A 24,569-nucleotide genomic window follows, 5' to 3' on the forward strand; every position below is an offset into this window, starting at 1 on the left:
GTGGACAGGCCGACTAAGGGGAATGCCATACTAGATCTAGAATTAGGTAACGAACCGGGTCAGGTCACCAATCTCTCAGTGGGTGAGCACCTGGGGGCCACTGACCACTGCTCCCTGGGATGGAGGGTACGAATGGACAAGGGAGTTGCGTAGGGAGCGATCCTGGCTGAAAGCAGAGAGGGTTCCCCTGGTCCTCACCTACCACCCCACCAGCCTCGGGGTCCAACATATTATTCTCCGTAACTTCCGCCACCTCCAACAGGATCCCACCACTAAGCACATCTTTCCCTCCCCCCCCCCCCCCCCCCGCTTTCCGCAGGAATCGCTCCCTTCGTGACTCTCTTGTCCATTCATCCCCCCCCATCCCTCCCCACTGATCTTCCTCCTGGCACTTGTCCTTGTAAGCGGAGCAAGTGCTACACATGCCCTTACACTTCCTCCCTTACCACCATTCAGGGCCCCAGACAGTCCTTCCAGGTGAGGCGACACTTCACCTGTGAGTTGACTGGGGTGATATACTGCGTCTGGTGCTCCCGATGTGGCCTTCTATATATTGGCGAGACCCGACGCAGACTGGGAGACCGCTTTGCTGAACACCTACGCTCTGTCCGCCAGAGAAAGCAGGATCTCCCAGTGGCCACGCATTTTAATTCCACATCGCATTCCCACTCTGACATGTCTATCCACGGCCTCCTCTACTGTAAAGATGAAGCCACACTCAGGTTGGAGGAACAACACCTTATATTCCGTCTGGGTAGCCTCCAACCTGATGGCATGAACATCGATTTCTCTAACTTCCGCTAATGCCCCACCTCCCCCTCGTACCCCATCCATTATTTATTTTTATACACACATTCTTTCTCTCACTCTCCTTTTTCTCCCTCTGACTATAGAAACCATAGAAATTACAGCACAGAAACAGGCCTTTTGGCCCTTCTTGGCTGTGCCGAACCATTTTCTGCCTAGTCCCATTGACCTGCACACGGACCATATCCCTCCATACACCTCCCATCCATGTATCTGTCCAATTTATTCTTAAATGTTAAAAAAGAACCCGCATTTACCACCTCGTCTGGCAGCTCATTCCATACTCCCACCACTCTCTGTGTGAAGAAGCCCCCCCTAATGTTCCCTTTAAACTCCCCCCCCACCCTAAACCCATGTCCTCTGGTTTTTTTCTCCCCTTGCCTCAGTGGAAAAAGCCTGCTTGCATTCACTCTGTCTATACCCATCATAATTTTATATACCTCTATCAAATCTCCCCTCATTCTTCTACGCTCCAGGGAATAAAGTCCCAACCTATTCAACCTTTCTCTGTAACTGAGCTTCTCAAGTCCCGGCAACATCCTTGTAAACCTTCTCTGCACTCTTTCAACCTTATTTATATCCTTCCTGTAATTTGGTGACCAAAACTGAACACAATACTCCAGATTCGGCCTCACCAATGCCTCATACAACCTCATCATAACATTCCAGCTCTTATACTCAATACTTTGATTAATAAAGGCCAATGTACCAAAAGCTCTCTTTACGACCCTATCTACTTGTGACGCCACTTTTAGGGAATTTTGTATCTGTATTCCCAGATCCCTCTGTTCCACTGCACTCCTCAGTGCCTTATCATTAACCCTGTATGTTCTACATTGGTTTGTCCTTCCAATGTGCAATACCTCACACTTGTCAGTATTAAACTCCATCTGCCATTTTTTAACCCATTTTTCCAGCTGGTCCAAGTCCCTCTGCAGGCTCTGAAAACCTTCCTCACTGTCTACTACACCTCCAATCTTTGTATCATCAGCAAACTTGCTGATCCAATTTACCACATTATCATCCAGATCGATATAGATGACAAATAACAATGGACCCAGCACTGATCCCTGTGGCACACCACTAGTCACAGGCCTCCACTCAGAGAAGCAACTCTCTACCACCACTCTCTGGCTTCTTCCATCGAGCCAATGTCTAATCCAATTTACCACCTCTCCATGTATACCTAGCGACTGAATTTTCCTAACTAACCTCCCATGCGGGACCTTGTCAAAGGCCTTACTGAAGTCCATGTAGACAATATCCACTGCCTTCCCTTCATCCACTTTCCTGGTAACCTCCTCGAAAAACTCCAATAGATTGGTCAAACATGACCTACCACGCACAAAGCCATGTTGACTCTCCCTAATAAGTCCCAGTCTATCCAAATGCTTGTAGATTCTGTCTCTTAGTACTCCCTCCAATAACTTACCTACTACCGACGTTAAACTTACTGGCCTATAATTTCCCGGATTACTTTTCGATCCTTTTTTAAACAACGGAACAACACGAGCCACTCTCCAATCCTCCGGCACCTCACCTGTAGACAGCGACATTTTAAATATTTCAGCCAGGGCCCCTGCAATTTCAACACTAGTCTCCTTCAAGGTCCGAGGGAACACCCTGTCAGGTCCCGGGGATTTATCCACTTTAATTTTCCTCAAGACAGCAAGGACCTCCTCCTTTTCGATCTGTACAGTTTCCATGATCTCACTACTTGTTTCCCCTAATTCAATAGACTTCATGCCAGTTTCCTTAGTAAATACAGACACAAAAAACCTATTTAAGATCTCCCCCATTTCCTTTGGTTCCGCACATAGCCGACCACTCTGATCTTCAAGAGGACCAATTTTATCCCCTTGCCCCTTGCCCATCCTCTGGGTCCGTCCCCCCCACTTTGTCTTTCTCCCCGGACCTCCTGTCCCATGATCCTCTCATATCCCCTTTGCCAATCACCTGTCCAGCTCTTGGCTCCATCCCTCCCCTTCCTGTCTTCTCCTATCATTTTGGATCTCCCCCTCCCCCTTCCACTTTCAAATCTCTTACTAACTCTTCCTTCAGTTAGTCCTGACGAAGGGTCTCGGCCTGAAACGTCGACTGTACCTCTTCCTGGAGATGCTGCCTGGCCTGCTGCGTTCACCAGCAACTTTGATGTGTGTTAACTTGTTTGACCCTGGGAATTTATCCACCCTGATTTGCCTCAGGACAGCAAACACCTCCTCCTCTGTAATCTATAGAGTCCATGAAGTGGATGCCACTTTGCCTCACTTCTTTGACCAATGATACTCTGTGTTTATTTCTTGAGTAAATACAGACGCGAAAAAATCATCAAGGAAAGGAAGATAGAAGGCTGCCAGGACAGGACCAACAAATTGAACTTGTTTTCTCAACAGGTTCAGCGTGGGACTTTCTGCTGTCCCCTCCCCCACTTGCCCAAACCACACATCCTCCCTGCACCCTGAAGCCTTCTCCTTCCACCCCTCCCTTCCCCTGGTGAGATCTTGTGTTCCAAACTCCGAACTTTGGAATATCCTGTCTCCATGGGGATGACCATTCTCCCCCAGTTGACTATGACTGCAGGACAGGTTAAGAGACAGCTGGAAAGACTACATCAAGGCAAGGCTGCTGGACCAGACGGTATCAGCCCCAGGGTACTGAAAGCCTGTGTAAGCCAGCTGTCTGGTATTTTACAGCACCTTTACAATCTGAGTCTGAGTCAGAAAAAGATATCGGTGCACTAGAAGACTTCCTGCCAGATTCATATCTCCAAGAAGGTGACTCCATCTGAACTTAATGATTACAAACCAATTGCTCACACACTTCATGTGATGAAGGTGCTGGAGAGGCTGGTCCCGACTTACTTTGGACCACAGGTGAGATCTTCAATGGACCCTCTACAGTTTGCCTGCCAACCTCATGTGGGAGTGGATGATGCTGAATTGAGAGAATCACATTTTTTGATTTCTCTAGTGCCTTCAATACAATCCAGCCACATCTTCTGAGCAAGAAACTGCAAAGAATGGGAGTAGACAAAACCACTTTCTCCTGGATTACTGACTACCTGATAGATAGACCCCAGTTTATACTGCTGGGTATTTCTCTGTCTGAGATGGTGGTGAGTGGCACTGGAGTCCCACAAGGGATTGTTCTGTCTCTGCTTTTGTTTGCACTACACCTCAGAGTGTCAGTACAACTCTGAGTCTTGTCATGCAGAAGTGCTCTGATGACTCTGCACTGTTTGGGTGTATCAGAGATGGGCAGGAGTCGGAGTACAGAGTACTGGTGGACAAGTTTGTGGAGTGGTGAGGGAACTCCTGAATGTGGACAAAACCAGGGAGGTCGTGATTGATTTTAGGGGGAAGAGGACTGCGATGAGTCCTGTATACATTCTGGGAGAAGTTGTTGTAGTAGGGGAGTACAAACACTCGACAACAGACTTGACTGGAAAACCCACACCACGACTGTTTGCGATAAGGAGATGAGCAGATTCTATTTTCTAAGGAAGCTGGGATCCTTCAATGTGTGCAGCAGGATGTTGGAGATCTTTTACCAGTCTGTTGTAGCGAGAGCAGTCTTCTTTGCCGCTTTATGTTGGGGGAGCAGCATTGGTGCTGGTGATGCAAAAAGACTAAATAAATAAACTCATCAAAACTGTTGCTGCTTGGCCTTAGCACTGCCATGTGTCACTGGATTCTGGATTTCTTGACAGAGAGACCACAGTCAGTCCGTGTTGGCAGCTCCATCACACTGAGCACTGGATCCCCACAAGGCTGTGTGCTTAGCCCATTGCTGTTTACACTGCTAACACATGACTGTGCAGCCAGATTCAAGGAGAACCTGATCATTAAATTTGCAGATGATACCACAGTGGTGGGGCTCATCGGCAAAAATGATGAAACTATGTACAGGGAGGAGGTCAAACACCTAGAGAGCTGGTGCAGGGATAACAACTTGATGCTTAATGTCACCAAAACCAAGGAGATGATCATCGATTTCAGACAGTCTCAGCCTGAGCTCACACCCCTCAGCATCAGCGGCTCCACAGTGGAGACAGTGGAAAACATCAAGTTCCTTGGGGTGCAGATCTCGGACGATCTCACCTGGTCCAGGAACACCACTGGGATTGTGAAATGGGCCCAGCAGAGATTGCACTTTCTGAGGAAGCTTAAACAAGCATCACTCCCCACTAACATCTTAACTACATTCTACAGAGGCGTGGTTGAGAATGTGCTGACCTTTTGCATCACAACCTGGTACTCTAGCTGCAGTGCTGTCGACAAAAATGCCTTGCAGAGGGTGGTTAGGGGAGAAGAGAAAGTTATTGGGGTCTCCCTACCTTCTGTCCAAGACCTCTTTGGGAGTCGATGCCTCCAGAAGACACGGTACATCATTAAAGACCCCTCACACCCTCTCCATGAACTGGTTGTTCTTCTGCCATCAGGCAAACATTACACGAGCATCAAAACTAAAACCACAAGGCTACTAAACAGCTTCCTCCCACAGGCAGTCAGACTGCTAAATAGCTGCTCCACCTGACTCTGCTTTGGACACTTTTAACTTGCACTGGACACTTATAACTGATTTTAACTGACATGTGGCTGTTGTGTTTTACTATTTATTGTTATGTTTATTATTTAATGTTGCGTTTGTTATGTTATGATTGCACTGCCCCTGAGATACGCTGTCTCATTCTGCCCTGCAGTGCTGATGTATGGTTAGAATGACAATAAAGTTTTTTGAATCTTTTGAATCTTGAAAAAGGCTGGATCCGTCCTTAGCTACAACCCAGACTCTTTTGAGTTGGTGGTCGAGAGGAGATCACTAAACAAACTGTTATCCATCCAATTATGGACAATCTGGCACATCCTCTCCATGACCTACTGAATAAGCAGTGGAGCACCCTTTTGAACAGGCTCATTTTGCTCCAAGGATCGTTACAGAAAATCTTCCCTACCAAATGCAATAAGCATATACAACAGTTCATCTCTGTGCGACAGGAGAACACACATCATAGTACAATGGTCTCTGTTTTATTATTTCGTACATTATAGCACATTGGTAAATTGTGTATATTATTATTCTGTATTTTATTATTAATATTTATTATTATTGCGAAGTGTGTGTTTTAAATGCTGCTGTAATGAAATAATTTCCCACTTGGGATCAATAAAGTAATTATTATTATGGGTCCACACATGGATTACCATTCTGGTATTCAATAAGGAATCCTTTTGCTCTTAGCTTACCTGTAGAATCTCTTAGGATTCCCCTTCTCCTTGTCTGCGAAAGCAACCTCATGCTTTCTTTTAGCTGCCTTGATTTATTTCTTTTGTTCTCTTACATTTCTTATACTCCACAAGCACCTCATTTGTTTCTACCTGCCTATACCTACTATGCACTTTTTTTTCTTAACCAGGGTCTCAATATCTCCTGAAAACTACTTGTTATCTTTACCTTTTACACTGACAGGCACATTCAAGCTTTGTACTCTCAAAATCTCACTTTTGAAGGCCTCCCACTTTACCAAGTACACCTTTGCCAGAAAACAGCCTGTCCTAATTCTCACTTTCCATATCCTTTCTGATACCATTAAAATTGCCCTTTCTCCAATTTAGAATCTCAAACCACAGCTGTGACCCATCTTTTTCAATATTTACTTTGAAACTAATGGCATTGTGATCACCAGATGCAAAGTGTTCCCCTACACAAACTTCTGTCACCTGCTCTGTCTCATTTCCCAATATTGCACACTCTGTCACTGGAACTTCTATGTACTGATTTTTTTTTCCATTTTTAAATCTTTTTATTAATTATTATTGAAAATCAACAACAAAATACATTAAAATAATCAGTCCACATATCAATATGTATCAGAGTTAAACTATCAAACAGTAAATCAATAATAATCAAAAAAACAATGTTAAAGCTAATTTTTTTGAAAAAAGGAAAAAAGAACCTCTACTAACTAAAACAAAAAAAAACCCTACTGACAAAAGAAAAAAGAGGAAAAAAAACCCATTTGGAGCACAAACCCGGAGCTATATGCCATACAAGCTTCCATAAAAAAAGACATCAATCCGCCAACCAATTCCATTTACCCAAGAATCAGAAGGGGACCATCTTAATTAACTCAAAGTACTGATTAAGAAAACTTCCCCGAATGCATTTGACAAACTCTGTCCCATCTAGTCCTTTTACAGTATGGGAGTCCCAGTCAATATGTGGAAAGTTAGAATCACTTGTATTATAAAACCTTATGTTTCTTGCAACAGTCTGCAATTTCTCTATAAATTTGTTCCCCTAAATCCCACAAACTGTTGGTGGTCTGTAATATAACCCCATTAACGTGGTCATACCTTTCTGATCGCTCAGTTCCACCCATAATGCCTCACTGGATGAGTTTTCCAGTCAGGCCTGACTGAGAACTGCCGTGACATTTTCCCTGAGCCCTGACTAGTAATGCCATCCCTCTTCCTTTAATCCCTCCAGCTCTGTCACATCTAAAACAATGGAACTCCAGTATATTAAGCTGCCAGACCTGCCCCTTCTGCAACCAAGTTTCACTAAAGGCTACAATATCATAATTCCAGGTGTTGATCCATGCCCTGAGCTCACCTGCCTTTCCTGCAATACTTGCTGTGTTGAAATATACGCAGCTTAGGACATTAGTTGCACCATGCTCAAGCTTTTGGTTCCCAACTTTGTCTGAGGTCTTACCAACATCTGTCTCCACTAACTGTTCTGGCTCTCTGGTTCCCATCCCCCCTGCAACTCTACTTTAAACTGTCCCATGCAGCAAAAGCAAACCTTCCCACCAGGATATTAGTCTCTTTGTAGTTCAGGGCAAACCATTTCTTCCTTATAGATCCCACCTTCCCTGGAAGAGAGCCCAATGATCCAAAAATCTTATGCTTCCCCCTACACTAAATCCTTAGCCACATGTTAAACTGTATAATCTTCCTAGTTCCAGCCTCACTAGCATGTAGCATGGGTGGTAATCCTGAGATCACAACCCTGGAGGTCCTCCCCTTTAACTTAGCACCTAACTCGCTGAACTTATTTTACAGAACCTCCTCGTCACTTTAACTACCTATGTCATTGGTACCAAATGGTCCACAACCTCTGGCTGTTCACCCTCTCACTTAAGAATGCTGAGGACTCAACTGGCGATATCCTGGACCCTGGCACCATATCATCTGGGAATCTCATCATTCACAGAACCTCCATTCTGTTCCCGTAACTAATGAATCCCGTATCACCACAGCCAGCCTGTTCTTTCCCTTCCCTTCTGAGTATCAGAGTCAGGCTCAGTGCCAGGCTGTGACTTTCCTCTGCTAGGTCATTCTCCAATAGTATTCTTCATTAACCCCTTGATTCCCCTAATCCAAAAAATTTCTGTGATAAGACTGAATCAAACAGTCAAAGAATTTTAAGAATTAGCTATTCTGTTCTCCACTTTAAACAGCAGAAAGATGAGAAAATCTGCAGATGCTGAGAATCCAAGCAACAAACACTAAATGCTGGAGGAACTCAGCAGGCCAGCCAGCAACTATGGAAATGAATAAACAGTTGACGTTTCAGGCTGAGACTCCTCATCAGGACTGGAGAAAAAAGATGAGAAGTTAGAGCAAGGTGGGAGGGGAGGAATAAGTACTAGGTAGTAGGTGATACGTGAAACTGGGGGGGGTGGTGGAAGAGTGAAGCAAAGAGCTGGGAAATTGATTGGTGAAAGAGATAAAGGGGTGGAGAAGGAGGAATCTAGTAGGAGAGGACAGAAGGAGAAAAGAGGGGAAGGAGCACCAGAGGCAGGTGATGGGCAGGTAAGGAGATAAGGTGAGAGAGGGAAACGGGAATGGGGGAATGGTAAAGGGAGAAGGCAATTACCGGAAGTCTGAGAAATCAATGTTCATGCTATCAGGTTGGAGGCTACCCAGAAGTAATATTTATTTGGAAGTTCTGTCTGGGTAGCCTCCAATGTGATGGCATGAACATCCATTTCTGGTATTTACTGCCCCCCCCCCTTCATTCCCATTCCCGTTTCCTTATCTTATCTCCTTACCTGCCCAACACCTCCCTCTGGTGCTCCTCCTTTCTTTTCTTCAATGGTCTTCTGTCAGCTTCCCCCTTCTCCAGCCCTTTATCTCTTTCACCAATCAACTTCTCCCTCTCCCGGTTTCACCTATCACCTGCCATCTTGTACTACTTCCTCCCCCCATCATCTTGCTCTAACTTCTCATCTTTTTTCCCCAGTCCTGATGAAGGGTTTCGACCCAAAACGTCGACTGTTTACTCTTTTCCACAGATGCTACCTGGGCTGTGTTCCTCCAGCGTTTCTGTTTGTTGCTCCAACAGCAGAAATTGACTTCTGATTCTAGACATTCCCCCCAACCCCCACCCCCACCCCCACCCTTGATCAAGTGAAATATCATCCCTGTATCAGCTTCAGCCTCTATCAGAATTCCCTATGTCATTAGCTTGCATTAAACTGTACATAGACTCCTGCTTACTTTTCCTTCATAGGAATCAACCTGATAATCCTTCGCAGTCCCTCGATCTATATCCTTCCTTTGGTTGTCAATTATTCCTGCACTGAGTACTCCACATGTTGTCCCAGTGCCTGTATATATCTAGCACAGTGTCTATTGGATGGAAATTCTTTGATAAATGTCAACCAAGTGCCTTCCTAATCGTTATCTTTAGGTGATTCTTGTTTAAAGGCGCCTCTGCAGAATGGTATAGCATAGGAACCAGCCCTTCGGCTCACAATGTTGTGCTGAACCAAATGATCAAATGAACCCCTCTGCCCATATCCTTTCATTTTCCTCACATTCATGTCCCTATCCAAATGTCACTTAAAAGTCTGTAACTTATCTGCCTCTACCACCACCCCAAGCACCCATCATTCGGTGTAAAATAAACACCTTGCCACTCAAACTACACGGTCTGGTTTTAGACATTTCAACCCTGGGAAAAAGATACTGACTGTCTACTTTATCTGTGCCTCTCAATCTTATAAACCAGCAAATAGATGATCTCTCAGCCTCCACTGCTCTAGAAAAAAAATCATTTGTCTAACCTCTTGTTATAGCACACGCTCTCTAATCCAGGCAGCATCTTATTAAACCTCTTCTGCACCCTCACCAAAGCCTTGACGTCCTCCCTATAATGGGGCAACTAGAAATGTATGCAATACTCCAGATGCAGCCTAACAAGTTTATACAGCTGCAAAATTGCTGTCTTTTGAACCCAGTGTCTTGCTAATAAAGACAAGCATGCCATATGCCTTCTCAACCACCCTATCAACCTGAACTACTTTCAGGGAGCTATGAACTTGGACACCAAGATCCCTCTGATCATCAACGATGTTAAGGGTCTTACCCTTAACAGCGTACTGTCTCTTGACATTTGGCCTACCAAGGTGCCACATTTCACATTTGGCCAGGTTAAACTCCATCTACCATTTCTGCACCCATATCTACAACTGAGCTACATCCCCTTGGTATTCTTTGCCGGTCTTCTACACTATCCAATGACCCCTGTACTATGGTGCTCTGGTCAGTTTGCTGATCTTTTCTGCAGTTACTCCCCTTTTCCTTCTTACTGATAAATTCTGCAGGGCTGCAACAAGGGTCAGAACATGGTGTCAGGGTAACTTCCTCTTCCCTTTTTCATTTCAGTGATCGAATCCTGGAGTCCAACTCATCAACTCTGGGTACCTTGAGTTGCAGACACTTGCAACAGATGTTGACTTCATAGATCCCAATAGTTGTCAGCACACTGATACTGTGACTTCTACACACCAGCTATCTTGCCGTCACAAAATTAATTTAAATAATTACTTAATTATTTAGATGTAAAGTCCCTGACCTCCAGATTTGCATACTGCACGGTGGGCCAAAACTCGATCTTTCAGTGTACGTTTTCCATTTCAATATTGTTTAGAATGTTCCTGTTGAAACTGCTTCCACAATCCAATAATAAGATCATTAAATTATAACAGTTCTCTCCAATAATAAGATCGCCTCTTTCTGATGATTCAGTTGATTATCTTTGATTTGAAGATTGCCAATCCCCCAGTCAAGAAATTTCTCCTTTATCAGAATCTGGTGTAGGATTCGAAAACCACAGGCAATTAATATTGCATACTTCAGTGATAATCCAACAAGGTATCGCTGAGTATCAGAGCAGATGGGATGTGGAACTCTCTACTACAAGGGTGTTTGAAGCACATCAATGGGTGCTAGATATATATATTTGACAAAGTTCGGACAGGACAAAATGTTGATTGGATGAACAAAGGCATTAACATTTAATTTGGGTTCTCATCTGTTCAGGTGAAAATTAAATGTTTCAATTGATGTGTATTTAATAGAACTCCAGTGTATCAAACAGTAATCTTCCATATATCAACCACAGCATGTCTTCTTCACTTCTCAGAAGTAAATACAAGCACTTATGGAACAAAACTCTTTGCGATTTCACACTTAACATATAAATAAATTGTGCTCTAATTCGTACATGGTCAGCACAGACACCACCGTGTGAGAGTGGATCTTTCCTATAACTCTGATGTTGGGAAAGTACACAACTCCGTGTCGGTGTGTTTCCCTGGCCTGAGATTGACTTATGCTTTCTTTGCAGAGCAGGGATGCTGGTGGTAAGACCCTAATCATGCTGGATGAACAGGGAGGTGAGTACACTGCTCCCCTTACTAATCATTAGTGTGGCCCCCAGGAGGGAGAGGGTCCCTGTAGAGATGGGAAAATGGTAACAGCAGCCTCGTCAGTGAGCTGGCAGCCACTGGGCTGCGTGGCTAATGTTGGTAGATTGTGCTTGTATTCTAACCCTTTGGGACAGGGCAATGGGAAAGAGAAGAAGTTCCCACTGGGCTCATTGTCCACATACTGCATCGAGCAAGCCTAAACTTGCTGAGGTGTAGCCACTGTAGAGAATAGGATCCTAAGCTGCATGGGCAATTCCTGATATATGAGGGGCAGGTGTCAGGTGGCATTAAGTGGGGGGGGGGGGGGGGAGTTCTTCCTATTGGGCTTCACACGCCTGTACTCTGAAGATTCATACAGGTGCAGACAAGTGGGCAAGAGCTGGACAGCCATACAACACCTGACCTGGCGCTTTGTGCTGTGGTTTGTTTAGAACAACTGAAGCGTATTGATGAGGGGCTGGATCAGATCAATCAGGACATGAAAGAAGCAGAGAAAAACCTGACTGAGCTCAGCAAGTGTTGTGGCCTCTGTGTGTGTCCCTGCAGCAGGTAGGTGTGCTGTACACATCTAGAAAATGGCTATAGCCACCTCCATCTCACTGTATACTTACTCTGTACTTGGGATATTACTACAAGCCACTGACTACCATTGTGTAGAAAGCCCCACAGCCACTTGCACAGCAAGCTCTCACTAACAGGCTGACTACAGAACTACTTTTTTTAAAAAAGCCAAGTTTAAAGTTGGCTAAAGTTTCAGGTGCAAAATTGCACTTCACAGCTGGTAAAGAGGAAAAACAAGATGGTTTTCAGCAGGGGAGTTGGTGGGGTAGGGATGGGTAGAATCTAGTGATTATATTGGTGAGACCAGCTGAGTTAATGGGTGAAGTTGTTTTCTCTCTACACCTCTGTTCTGCATTGGGATGGTGTGATGACTCTCCTTCCTTGAACAGAGGCCCAACCAGCTCCCCTCAACCAACACTCACTTAATATGCATCCTTTGAATTCCCCATTCCACTCCAACATTGACCTGAGGTGTGTGGCCTCCTGCATTGTACACCGCGGCCCAACCCAGCTTGAAGAGCACCTCATCTTATATCTACTAATACAGCCTGATAGTGAGTTATCCAGCTTAAGGTAACTGGCCATTTCTGAGCATCCCCATTCTGCGGCTTGACCTGTTGGGCGTATCCCACAGTATTACTTTCAACAACACATGAGGCAAGCAAGGAACCTCAATGTGCTTGAAACCACACTTGTTATCACAGATAATCCCCATCACTTCCTCACATTTTCAACTGAGAACTAACTTTTTTTCTTTTCCCTCAAACCTGAAACATTAATTGTTCCTCTTTCCCTAGATGCCGCCTGACCTGCTGAGTGCTTTCAGCATTTTCTAGTTTTATTTCAGATTTCCAGCACTGCAGTTGTTTGATTTTCTATTTCTGATAATTTTGGGAGGTGATTATTGGCCAGCGCACCAGGGATAACCTTTGACTTTTGATTGGAGTCTTGTCCATCCACCCAGTAGGACAGTCCTTTAAGCCCTAAGTTTAACTTTATGCCCCTATGGCAGTGCATGTGCTCTGTGGCCATGCAGCTTAATCTCCAGAATGGGATAGAGTTCTGATTTAGAGGTTGAAGATGTCACTGAGGCTCAGCTGACAGTATGCACCTGACTACTGTGCCTACAGAAAGCTGCCACCATCTGTCCAAGCAAGGCACTGGTTGATGTCGTTCCAACAACATTCCAGCATTAAAATCATTGGAATATTCCAGAAGGGCATGAAGCAGTTCAGTACACTGCTGTTGTAAAAGTGCAAAAACAGGCTGTCCTTGAGTAAAGAACAGGGTCCGGTTTTGCAGACATCCATTAAGTTGATTTTGTCCAAAAGCCAGTAAATACTCAAAAAAAAACCCCCTGCAATATGATAACCTTGTCTCCGTAGTACTGAATGGGATTAAAAGCAGATAACACTGACGAAAGAAAGAACAATTACTAAAACTGGTGAGAGAGACAAATCTTGTTCTGCCATTCATAGAAATAAATGTATGTTTATTTATCAGACTTTTGTATTTAATGTTATGGAGCTTGTTCATAAATTAGGGGTGTCCATAAGTCAGATGTTCATAACTGGGAATGGCCTGTACTCTATATCCAACCTATGCTGCACTTGCCAAGTGGTTTTGCTTAATGTCAATTTTAATATGTAAAGTTGGTACAAATGTGACACAGGGGCAAAATAAAACTTCAAGTGCAGGAGAGTGTGGTCAGTATTGGCGCTCGGAGTGCAGTGGTGGCTAATGTGTCAGGGGCTGAGTATGACATGTGAGAATTGAGCTCTTGGATGTGTTGTATGTCAGCAGAAACCACTTTCTGCGGGTTGCTATTTAATTGCTCTCCAACAAGTCAATGTTTTCTCAATGCTTTGCTCCCACTCTGCATTGATACTAATCAAAGAGTTGATGATGTTAATGCAGTGAGTAACTCAAAGGAACTGTTTCCTGTAACCCTAGACTCCCAACTAACACTGCACTGATAATGTCTTCTTTGAGTTCATTTTCTTGCTGTCTCTTTTACTCTTTCCTCACCCCTCCACCCTACCTCCTTTGTTCTGTGCTTCATTCGATGGAGATTAACCCTAATGTAATCCTGAGTGGAAAGGGAGCCAGACAGTGATATACACAGTGGATTCTAGCATGGAAAACATGGACGATGTGGGATCAGCGTTTGCTGTGGTCGGACTGAGTAGGTGATATGTTTAACTGCACGCTGCATGAGCCTGTGTCTGCCTTTTTGTTTGTGTAAGGCTTGCAATCCTGTCCCTATAAGCATCTCTGTAGTGCCATTTAAATCTTCGGGATGTCCCAAAGGCTTTCTTGACAACGAACTTCTGTGTGTTAGTTATGTGAAAGCACAGCAGTCTTCTGCAGCAGCAACACAATACTCCAGGTTGAGGGTGAATATTTAATGGAACATCAGACAGAACTTTTGCTTCAAGCAGTATCCACATCCACCTGAGAAAGTCAGGTAGGGCTGGTAGTCATAACTTAAGTACAGAATCAGGTTGTGTTAATGTGTGGAGGGAAGGGGGAGTTACACCTGTAGCCAAGCTGAAGAGAAGGGCTTGGAAGTTAGATGGAGACGGTGAAGAGCCAATTAGCATGGTTAGTCTAGACTAGTTTAATTCAGATTTGGTTAAGTGTAAGGAATTGCATTTTGGAAAGACAAATCATGATAGGACTCAACCCAGTGAATGCCTTAGGGAGTGTTGGAGGACAGAGGGACTTACAAGTATACGGTTCACTGAAAGCTGAATCACAGATAGACAGGGTGATGAAGATAACTTTTGGCATGCTGGCCTTCATCAGCTAGGGCATTGAGTATAGGAGGTAGGATATTGTGTTGCAGTTGTACAGGAGGGGCTTGTATTGGATGAATGTACAGAGTCTTTATCCCAGGGGCTGGGGAATCAAGAATTACAGGGTACCTGCTCTAGTATTGTTTAGCTGACAAATCTGAAAGTTAGATGTGATGGGAGTTTGCAGCCTGGATTTGCACCAGGCTCACAGCACTGTAGCGTGTAGCCCTGGTCGGATGTATCCGTGTGAGACTGGAGGACCATCGATGCTCTGTGGAGTAGCAGTGTACGCCACAGTACCTTCAGATTGAATACTGCAAAGGTTCATAACCCAAGGACCTGTCCTCATTTCAGCCTTAAAACATTCTGAATAGCTTTGGGAGAACTGACAGGAAAGGCAGGATCAGAGATTCCACTGCAGTTTTCGACCACACTAGCTGAGACAGTCTGGACTTAACTTTTTAAAAAAAAAGGTTTGAATTAAGCTTAAACAACAGGAATTCTGCAGATGCTGGAAATTCAAGCAACACACGTCAAAGTTGCTGGTGAACGCAGCAGGCCAGGCAGCATCTGTAGGAAGAGGTGCAGTCGACGTTTCAGGCCGAGACCCTTTGTCAGGACTAACTGAAGGAAGAGCGAGTAAGGGATTTGAAAGTTGGAGGGGGAGGGGGAGATCCAAAATGATAGGAGAAGACAGGAGGGGGAGGGACGGGGCCAAGAGCTGGACAGGTGATTGGCAAAAGGGGATACGAGAGGATCATGGGACAGGAGGTCCGGGAAGAAAGACGGGGGGGGGGGGGACCCAGAGGATGGGCAAGAGGTATATTCAGAGGGACAGAGGAGAAAAAGGAGAGTGAGAGGAAGAATGTGTGCATAAAAATAGTAACAGATGGGGTACGAGGGGGAGGTGGGGCCTTAGCAGAAGTTAGAGAAGTTGAATTAAGCTTCCCATGTCTGACAGAAGAGAATATTTGTCTTTGACCCCACCTCACCAAATTTCCCAGCCTACATTTTGCAAAAACTTCACCCCAGTGGAGGTGTTTCCAGAGATGAAGCTTCCTGCTCTTGCCTTGACCTTCACCATCCGCACCTCAGTCCTTCCTCTTTCTAAGGCCTATTTAGAAAGACAGCCAATCCCCCACCACTTCCAGATCCCCAATCAAAAATCATGATTTGTCCAAACAGATCTGTTCCCAACACTCAGAAACCTACCTCAGTGGTAGAAATGCTCACATGCCTCATGGCCCACTGTATCCATGTTGATCTTTTGCCCATTTACACCAATTCTACTTGCCCATATAAGGTATCTACCTTTCTAAAACTTGCATATATAAGTGTCTGTTTAAATGACTCTGAAATGTAGTGATTGTATCTCATTCCACCACCACCTCTGCACTGAGTTCCTGATATCAACCATTCTGTTTAAAAATAACAGGCCCTCAGATTGCCTTTGAAGACTGCATCCTCTCAGGCTTAAACCAATGCCCTTGATGTCTCTCACAATAAGGTACTAGAGCAGAATTAGGCAGTTTGGCCCATCTAGTCTAATAGAAACATAGAAAACATACAGCACAATACAGGCCCTTCGGCCCTCAAAGTTGTGCCGAACATGTCCCTACCTTAGAAATTACTAGGCTTACCCATAGCCCTCTATTTTTCTAAGCTCCATGTACCTATCCAAAGGTCTCTTAAAAGACCCTATCGTATCCGCCTCCACTACCATTGCCGGCAGCCCATTCCAGGCACTCACCACTCTGAGTAAAAAAAATTACCTCTGACATCTCCTCTGTACCTACACCCCAGCACCTTAAACCTGTGTCCTTTTGTGGCAACCTTTTCAGCCCTGGGAAAAAGCCTCTGACTATCCACATGATCAGTACCTCTCATAGTCTTATACACCTCTATCAGATCACTTCTCAGCCTCCATCGATCTAAGGAGAAAAGGTTGAGTTCACTCAACCTATTTCATAAGACATGCTCCCCAATGCAAGCAACATCCTTGTAAATCTCCTCTGCACTCTTTCTATTGCTTCCACATCCTTCCTGTAGTGAGGCGACCAGAACTGAGCACAGTACTCCAAGTGGGGTCTGACCAGGGTCCTATATAGCTGCAACATTACCTCTCGGCTCCTAAATTCAATTCCACGATTGATGAAGGCTAATACATCATATGACTTCTTAACCACAGAGTCAACCTGCACAGCTGCTTTGAGCATCCTATGGCCTCGGACCCCAAGATCCCTCTGATCCTCCACACTACCAAGAGTCTTGCCATTAATACTATTCTGCCATCATATTTGACCTACCAAAATGAACAACTTCACACTTGTTTGGGTTGAACTCCATCTGCCACTTCTCAGCCCAGTTTTGCACCCTATCAGTGTCCCACTATAACCTCTGACAGCCCTCCACACTATCCACAACACCTCCATCCTTTGTGTCATCAGCAAACTTACTAGCCCATCCCTCCACTTCCTCATCCAGGTCATTTATAAAAATCACAAAGAGTAAGGGTCCCAGAACAGATCCCTGAGGCACACCACTGGTCACCGACTTCCATGCAGAAAATGACCTGTCTACAACCACGCTGCCTTTTTTGGCAAGCCAGTTCTGGATCCACAAAGCAATGTCCCCTTGGATCCCATGCCTCCTTACTTTCTCAATAAGCCTTGCATGGGGTACCTTATCAAGTGCCTTGCTGAAATCCATATACACTACATCTACTGCTCTTCCTTCATCAGTGTGTTTAGTCACATCCTCAAAAAATTCAATCAGACCTGCCCTTGACAAAGCCATGCTGACTATTCCTAATATTATACCTCTCCAAATGTTCATAAATCCTGCCTCTCAGGATCTTCTCCATCAACTTACCAACCACTGAAGTAAGACTCACTGACCTATAATTTCCTGGGCTATCCCTACTCCCTTTCTTGAATAAGGGAACAACATCTGCAACCCTCCGATCCTCCGGAACCTCTCCCGTCCCCATTGATCATTGCCAGAGGCTCAGCAATCTCCTCCCTCGCCTCCCACAGTAGCCTAGGACATCTCATCCAGTCCCGGTGACTTATCCAACTTGATGCTTTCCAAAAGCTCCAACACATCCTCCTTAATATCTACATGCTCAAGCTTTTCAGTCTGCCGCAAGTCAACACTACAATCACCAAGATCCTTTTCCATAGTGAATACTGAAGTAAAATATTCATTAAGTACCTCTGCTATTTTCTCCTGTTTCATACACACTTTCCCACTATCACACTTGATAGGTCCTATTCTTTCACATCTTATCCTCTTGCTCTTCACATACTTGTGCTGGGATTCTCCACTGGGATAAACGTCTACTCTACCATCTCATCATGGCTGATTGATTATCCCTTTCAACCCCAGTCTGCCATCTTCTCCCAGTAACACTTGATACCCTTACTTATCAAGAACCTATCAACCTTTGCTTTAAATATACCCAATGACTTGGCCTCCACAGTCATCTGAGGCAGTGAATTCCAGCTGCCCCAACTTCCAGCTAAAGAAATTCTTCCTCAACTCTGTTCTAAGAGGATGTCCTTGTATTCTGTGTCTGTGCCCCCACTACAGAAAACATCCACTCTATCTAGGCCTTTCAATATTCAATAGGTTTTAATAAGATGCACACCTCATTCTTCTGAACCCCAGCAAGTACAGGCCCAGAGCCATCAAACACTCCTCATATGTTAACCCTTTTATTCCTGGGATCACCTCCTCCAGACCCTCTCAAATGCCAGCACATCCATTTGCAGATAACGGGCCCAAAGCTGCTCTTAAGACTCCCACTGCAATCTGACCAGTACCTTATAAAGCCTTAGCATTGCTTCCTTGCTTTCATATTCTAGAATGTGAATTGATTATAATTCAGCATTCAACACAATCATGCCCGCAGTTCTAATCAACAAGCTTCAGAATCTGGTCCCCTGTATTGTACCTCCCTCTGCAACTGGATCCTTGCCTTCCTCGCAAGGAGACCACAGTCAGGGCAGATCAGAAATAACATCTCCTCCTCACTGACAATCAACAACTGTTGCACATCAAAAGATGTGTGCTTAGCCCAATGCTCTACTCTTTCAACACCCACAATTGTGTGGCTAGGCATAGCTCAAACACAGTCTATAAATTTGCCAATGGTGCAACTATTTTTGGCAGAATTTCAGAAGGTGACAAAAGATACATAGAAACCAAGTAGATCAGCTGGTTCAGTGGTGTCACAGCAACAGCCTTGCACTCGTCAGTAAGATCAAGGAATTGATTGCGGACTTCAGGAAGAGGAAGTTGAAGGAATACACACAAGTCCTTATCGAAGGATCAGAAGTGGAAAGGGTGAGCAGTTTCAAGCTTCTCAGCATCAACATCTCAGAAGATGCATCTTGAGCCCAACATATTAATGCAGTTACAAAGAAGGCACAACAGTGGTTATATTTCATTACGAGTTTGGGGGGGAAGTGGTATGTCACCAAAGACCTCTCAAATTTCTACAGATGTACTGTAGAGAGCATTCTAACTGGCTGCATCATCAGCTGGAATGGAGGGACCAATGCACAGAATCGGAAAAAGCTGCAGAAAGTTGTAAAGTCAACCAGCTCCATTATGGGTACTGGCCCTTCCTAGCATTGAGAACATCTTTGGGGTACTTGGAGACTAATGATAAAATAAATCGAAGTCAGCATGGTTTCTGTAAAGGGAAATCTTGCCTGTCAAATCTGTTGGAATTCTTCAAAGAAGTAACCAGCAGGGTGGACAAAGGAAAGGCAGTGAATGTCATTTACTTGGATTTTCAGAAGGCATTTGATAAGGTGCATCACATGAGACTGCTAACAAGATAAAAATCCTATGGTGTTACAGGAAAGACACTGGCATGGACAGAGGAATGGTTGACAGGAAGCAGTGAGTGGGAATAAAAGGGGCCTTTTCTGGTAGGCTGCCAGTGACTAGTGGTGTTCCTCAGGGGTCAGTATTGGAACCACTACTTTTCACATTGTTTGTCAATGATTTAGATAATGGAATTTACGGCTTTGTGGCAAAGTTTGTGGATGATATGAAGATAGGTGGAAGGGTAGTTAGTGCTGAGGAAGCAATGCAATTGCAACAGGACTTAGACTAATTGGAAGAATGGACAAAAAAGTAGCTGATGGAATACAATGTTGGGAAATGTGTGATATGCATTTTGGTGAAAGGAACAACAGTGCAGCCTACTATCTAACTAGGAAGAAGGTTGAAACAGAGGTGCAAAGGAGTCCTCGTGCAAGAGTCCCAGAAGGTTAATGTACAGGTTGAGTCTGTAGTAGAGAAGGTAATTGCAATGGTGGCATTTATTTCAAGGGGAATAGAATGTAAAAGCAAGGAGATAATGCTGATGCTTTATAAGACACTAGTCAGACTGCACTTGGAGAGTTGCCAACACTTTTGGGCCTTATATCTCCTGGAAGGATGTGTTGTCGTTGGAGAGTTCAGAGGAGGTACTTGAGGATGATTATGGGAACGAAGGGGTTAACTTATAAGGATTTGGCAACTTTGGGCTGTACTCTCTGGAATTTAGAAGAATGACAAAGGATCTCATTGAAGCTTACCGAATGTTGAAAGGACTAGATAGGGTGGATGTGGAGAGGATGTTTCCTCCAGTGGGGGTATCCAGAACTAAAGGGCACAGCCTCAAAACTGAGGGGTGACCTTTTAGAATGGAGGCAAGGTCAAGGCATCAAAGGATAGGGTGAGAAGGCAGGCGTATGGGGTTGAGTGGGATCCGAGATCAGCCATGATGGACTGGTGGGGCAGACTCAATGGGCTGAATGGCCTAATTCTGCTCCTGTGTCTTATGACGCTGCCTCAAAAAGGCAGCATCGATCAGTAAGGAGCCCCATCTCCCAGGACGTGCCCTGTCCTCATTGGCGCTAGAAGATCCAGGCTCAACACTTCCCCTCTGCCATCGGATTTCCGAATGGTCTACTTACTATAATTTTTATATCTATATTTTATGTCTATGTTTATATATACATGTCCTGTTGCCGCAAAACAAGAAATTTCATGACATACCAGTGATAAGTATTAAAGCTGGTTCTGAATGTTTACATTGCATTTGTCTTCCTTCCTTACCACTGACTCAACCTGAAGTTAACCTTCAAGGAGCCTTGTGTGAAGACTCCCAAGTCCCTTTTCACCTTTAATTTCTGAATTTACTCCCTACTTAGGAAATAGCCGATGCCTTTATTGCTTCTACCGAAGCGAATGACCGTGCATGTCCCTGCACTGTATGCTACTTTTTTGCCCATTCTCTTAATCAATCTACATCCTTTTGCAGACTCCCTGCTTCCTCAACACTGCCTGCCCCTCCACTTATCTTTGCAAATTTGGTCACAAAGCCAACATTTCTGTAATCCATTGACATACAGTGGCATGCAAAAGTTTGGGCACCCCAGTCAAAATTTCTGTTACTGTGAATAGCTAAGCAAGTAAAAGATGAACTGATTTCCAGAAGGCATAAAGTTAAAGATGACACATTTCTTTAATATTTTAAGCAAGAAAATTTTTATTTCCATCTTTTATAATTTTAAAATAATGGAAAAGGGCCCAAAGCAAAAGTTTGGACGCCCTGCATGGCAGTACTTAATAACAACCCCCTTTGGCAAGTATCACAGCTTGTACAGGTTTCCCCCACCATCCAAAGGTAGAGCGTTCCTATGTTTATTTTAACTAAGTTCTATTTTAACTTCATCAATCCACAGGACTCGTTTCCAAAATGCATCAGGCTTGTTTAGCTGTTCCTTTGAACTTTTTGAATAGAACTTTTTGGCCGCAATGAGCAAAGGTATGTTTGGAGAAAAAGGGTATAGGATTTCATGAAAAGAACCCCTCTCCAACTGTTAAGAATGGGAGTGGATCGATCATGCTTTGGGCTTGTGTTGCAGCCAGTGCCACTGGTAGAGGGAAGAATGAAGTCAATTAAATACCAGCAAATTCTGGAAGCAAACATCACTCCGTCTGTAAAAATGCCAAAGGTGAAAAGAGGATGGCTTCTACAACAGGATAATGAACCTAAACACACCTCAAAATCCACAGTGGACTACCAAGAGGCGCAAGCTGAAGTTTTGCCATGACCCTAAACATCAAGAATCTGTGGATAGACCTCAAAAGAGCAGTGCATGCAAGACGACCCAAGAATCTCACAATACTAGAAGCCTTTTGCAAGGAAGAATGGGTGAAAATCCCCCAAACAAGAATTGAAAGACTCTTAGCTGGCTACAAAAAACCTGTACAAGCCGTGAAACTTGCCAAAGGGAATCTTACTAAGTACTGCCATGCAGGGTGCCCAAACTTTTGCTTCGGGCCCTTTTCCTTCTGTGTTATTTTGAAACTATAAAAGATGGAAATAGAAGTTTTCTTGCTTAAAATATTAAAGAAATGTGTCATCTTTAACTTTATGCCTTTTGGAAATCAGTTCATCTTTTACTTGCTTAGCTATTCACAGTAACAGAAATTTTGACGAGGGGTGCCCAAACTTTTGCATGCCACTGTATAATATGAAAAGTAGTCCTAACTCTACTAGTCACTGGCAGTCAACCAGAAAAGGCCCCCCTTTATTCCCACTCTGGGTGACTGTCAGGAGGCAATCTTCTATTCATGTTAGTATCTTTTCTGTAACACCATAACACTTCCATAAGGTCACCCATTAGCCTCCTTCATCCCAGGGAAAACAAGCCCAACTTATCCAATCCAAGCAACATCCTGGTGAATGTTGGTTGCAAATTTCCTAAAATTCTCTGTTGAGGGAGGTCTACTAAATCAAAAATTCCTTTATTTAAAATGGAGGGACACAAAGCAGGAAACTACAGGACACATGCAAACAGCTGGAGGAACTCAGCAGGCCAGGCAGCATCTATGGAAAAGAGTACAGTTTGGGCTGAGACCCTTCGGCAGGACTCTTGGCCTGAAACGTTGATTGCACTTTTCCATAGATGCTGCCTGGCCTAAGTTCCTCCAGCATCTGCAGAATTTCTCTTGCTTGTGATTGAAAAACTACAGGACATTTAGGTTAGCACCTGTAATGGGGACGATGTCTAAAGGTGCAACTAAAAATATCCTAATGGAATGTAGACAAAGCCAACAGTGTTAAAGGGATATCATGTTTGACCAGTTTGTTGAAGTTGTTTAAAGTGATAAATATTGTAAACAGAATATATCCACAGAAACTGGTGGAAATTCCCAGATTTCTAGACATTTGACCACTTCTAAGGCTGATATGGAAATAAAAGGTCAGCTTACAAGATAACGTACTGTGAGGCTGGCTACCAGGAGGAGAAGGCGTGAATGAGTATTTTCTGGTGGAAGTCTGTATCGAGCAATTGGAACTGGGCCTCAGCTTTTGATAATGTACAGAACTGACTTAGATGAAGGTAGTGAAGGTATGGCTGCTAAATTTGTTGATGACACATAGGTAGGAATGCAAGTTGAGGAGAGGTCAAAATGAAACCACAAAGAAATATTGCTATGTTAATGGAATGGGCAAGGATTTAGCAGATGATTGTAGTGTGGGGAGAAATGATTTTGACAAGAAAAGTGAAAAGCATATAATCTAAATGTTTGGGAGATGAGAGTAATCTGGTTTCCTACTGTATAATTTGCAAAAGATTGGTATGCGTGAATGGCAAATAGTCAGGCAAATTTTCATTTAAGTGAGGTGGTTCTGCTTCAGTTCTACAGCTGAGATTGCTATCCGTCAGTATATGCAACAGGCCTTAGGCCTGTAAAGCCTGACCCCCAGCAGTCTGTGGCTACTCGGCTTTAGAAATGTTTTCTGCCAGTTGTAACTGGGAGCAGCTGGTGTGGTTAGTGTTCTAACTACTGTGTGTTCAATTCACATCATTCTATGAGAGGCAAGCTGGGAGAAACTACCTATGCTCAACACATGAAAGCAGACTTCCCTTTACACAAATATTCTTGCCTTGGGACATCCCAACTGATTCCGAAAGCTTTTAAGTACAGTTGCTGTTTCAGTGTGGTCAGGAACATTCTCCCTGCCCAGCTGACTAAATGGGAATACACCAATCACATTATGTCATTGCTTGTTCTCTCCTCTCTCAGAGTGAGAAATTTTGAGATGGGGGACAAGTACAAGAAAGCCTGGACAAGCAATGCTGATGGAAACACAGGCAGAGTGGTCTCCAATCAACCAAGCAAGTCAGAGAACAACCATGAAATGGCCAAGCAGAGTGGTGACGAAGCTTACATCAAGAGGTAGGTTGATCAGTCCACTAGCGTGGCAATGCATCAGTCCTGCCCCAGCAGGAGCAGCACACATCCTCAACTCCCAGTGTATGCAACATTCAAATCAAATGGGCGAAGGAAACAAGCTCCCTTCACCACTCGCTGCGGCAGAATACTCAGGATTATGTCCTTTCACCTGAACTCTCCATTGGTAAATATAGGAATTGGCATTCACTTCTGAGTCTCCTGTGCCAAGTGAAATAATGAGAGAACTCTGCTTTCCTCAGGATAACAAATGATGCACGAGAAGATGAGATGGAAGACAACCTGCAACAAGTGGGCAGTATCATTGGAAACCTGAAAAATATGGCGATTGACATGGGCAACGAGATAGAGTCTCACAACAAGAAAATTGAAAACATTGCTGAGAAGGTATTTTTGTGTTGCCCCCCCCC

At 44.1% G+C, this 24,569-nt stretch overlaps 1 protein-coding gene across 2 annotated transcripts in view; it reads left to right on the forward strand.

Moving 5' to 3' along the window:
• Positions 1–24,569, forward strand: part of LOC140200381 (synaptosomal-associated protein 23-like) — a 55,204-nt gene that overhangs the window by 24,125 nt on the left and 6,510 nt on the right. For both annotated transcript variants that reach the window (XM_072263640.1, XM_072263648.1), the window contains exons 4-7: positions 11,449–11,497; positions 11,962–12,079; positions 23,992–24,144; positions 24,402–24,546. In XM_072263640.1, coding sequence (XP_072119741.1) covers positions 11,449–11,497; positions 11,962–12,079; positions 23,992–24,144; positions 24,402–24,546 — 465 coding nt within the window. The remainder of the gene's footprint in view (positions 1–11,448; positions 11,498–11,961; positions 12,080–23,991; positions 24,145–24,401; positions 24,547–24,569) is intronic.

Source organism: Mobula birostris, chromosome 1 (genome assembly GCF_030028105.1).
Source record: "Mobula birostris isolate sMobBir1 chromosome 1, sMobBir1.hap1, whole genome shotgun sequence".
In the NCBI taxonomy this organism is placed as follows: domain Eukaryota; kingdom Metazoa; phylum Chordata; class Chondrichthyes; order Myliobatiformes; family Myliobatidae; genus Mobula; species Mobula birostris.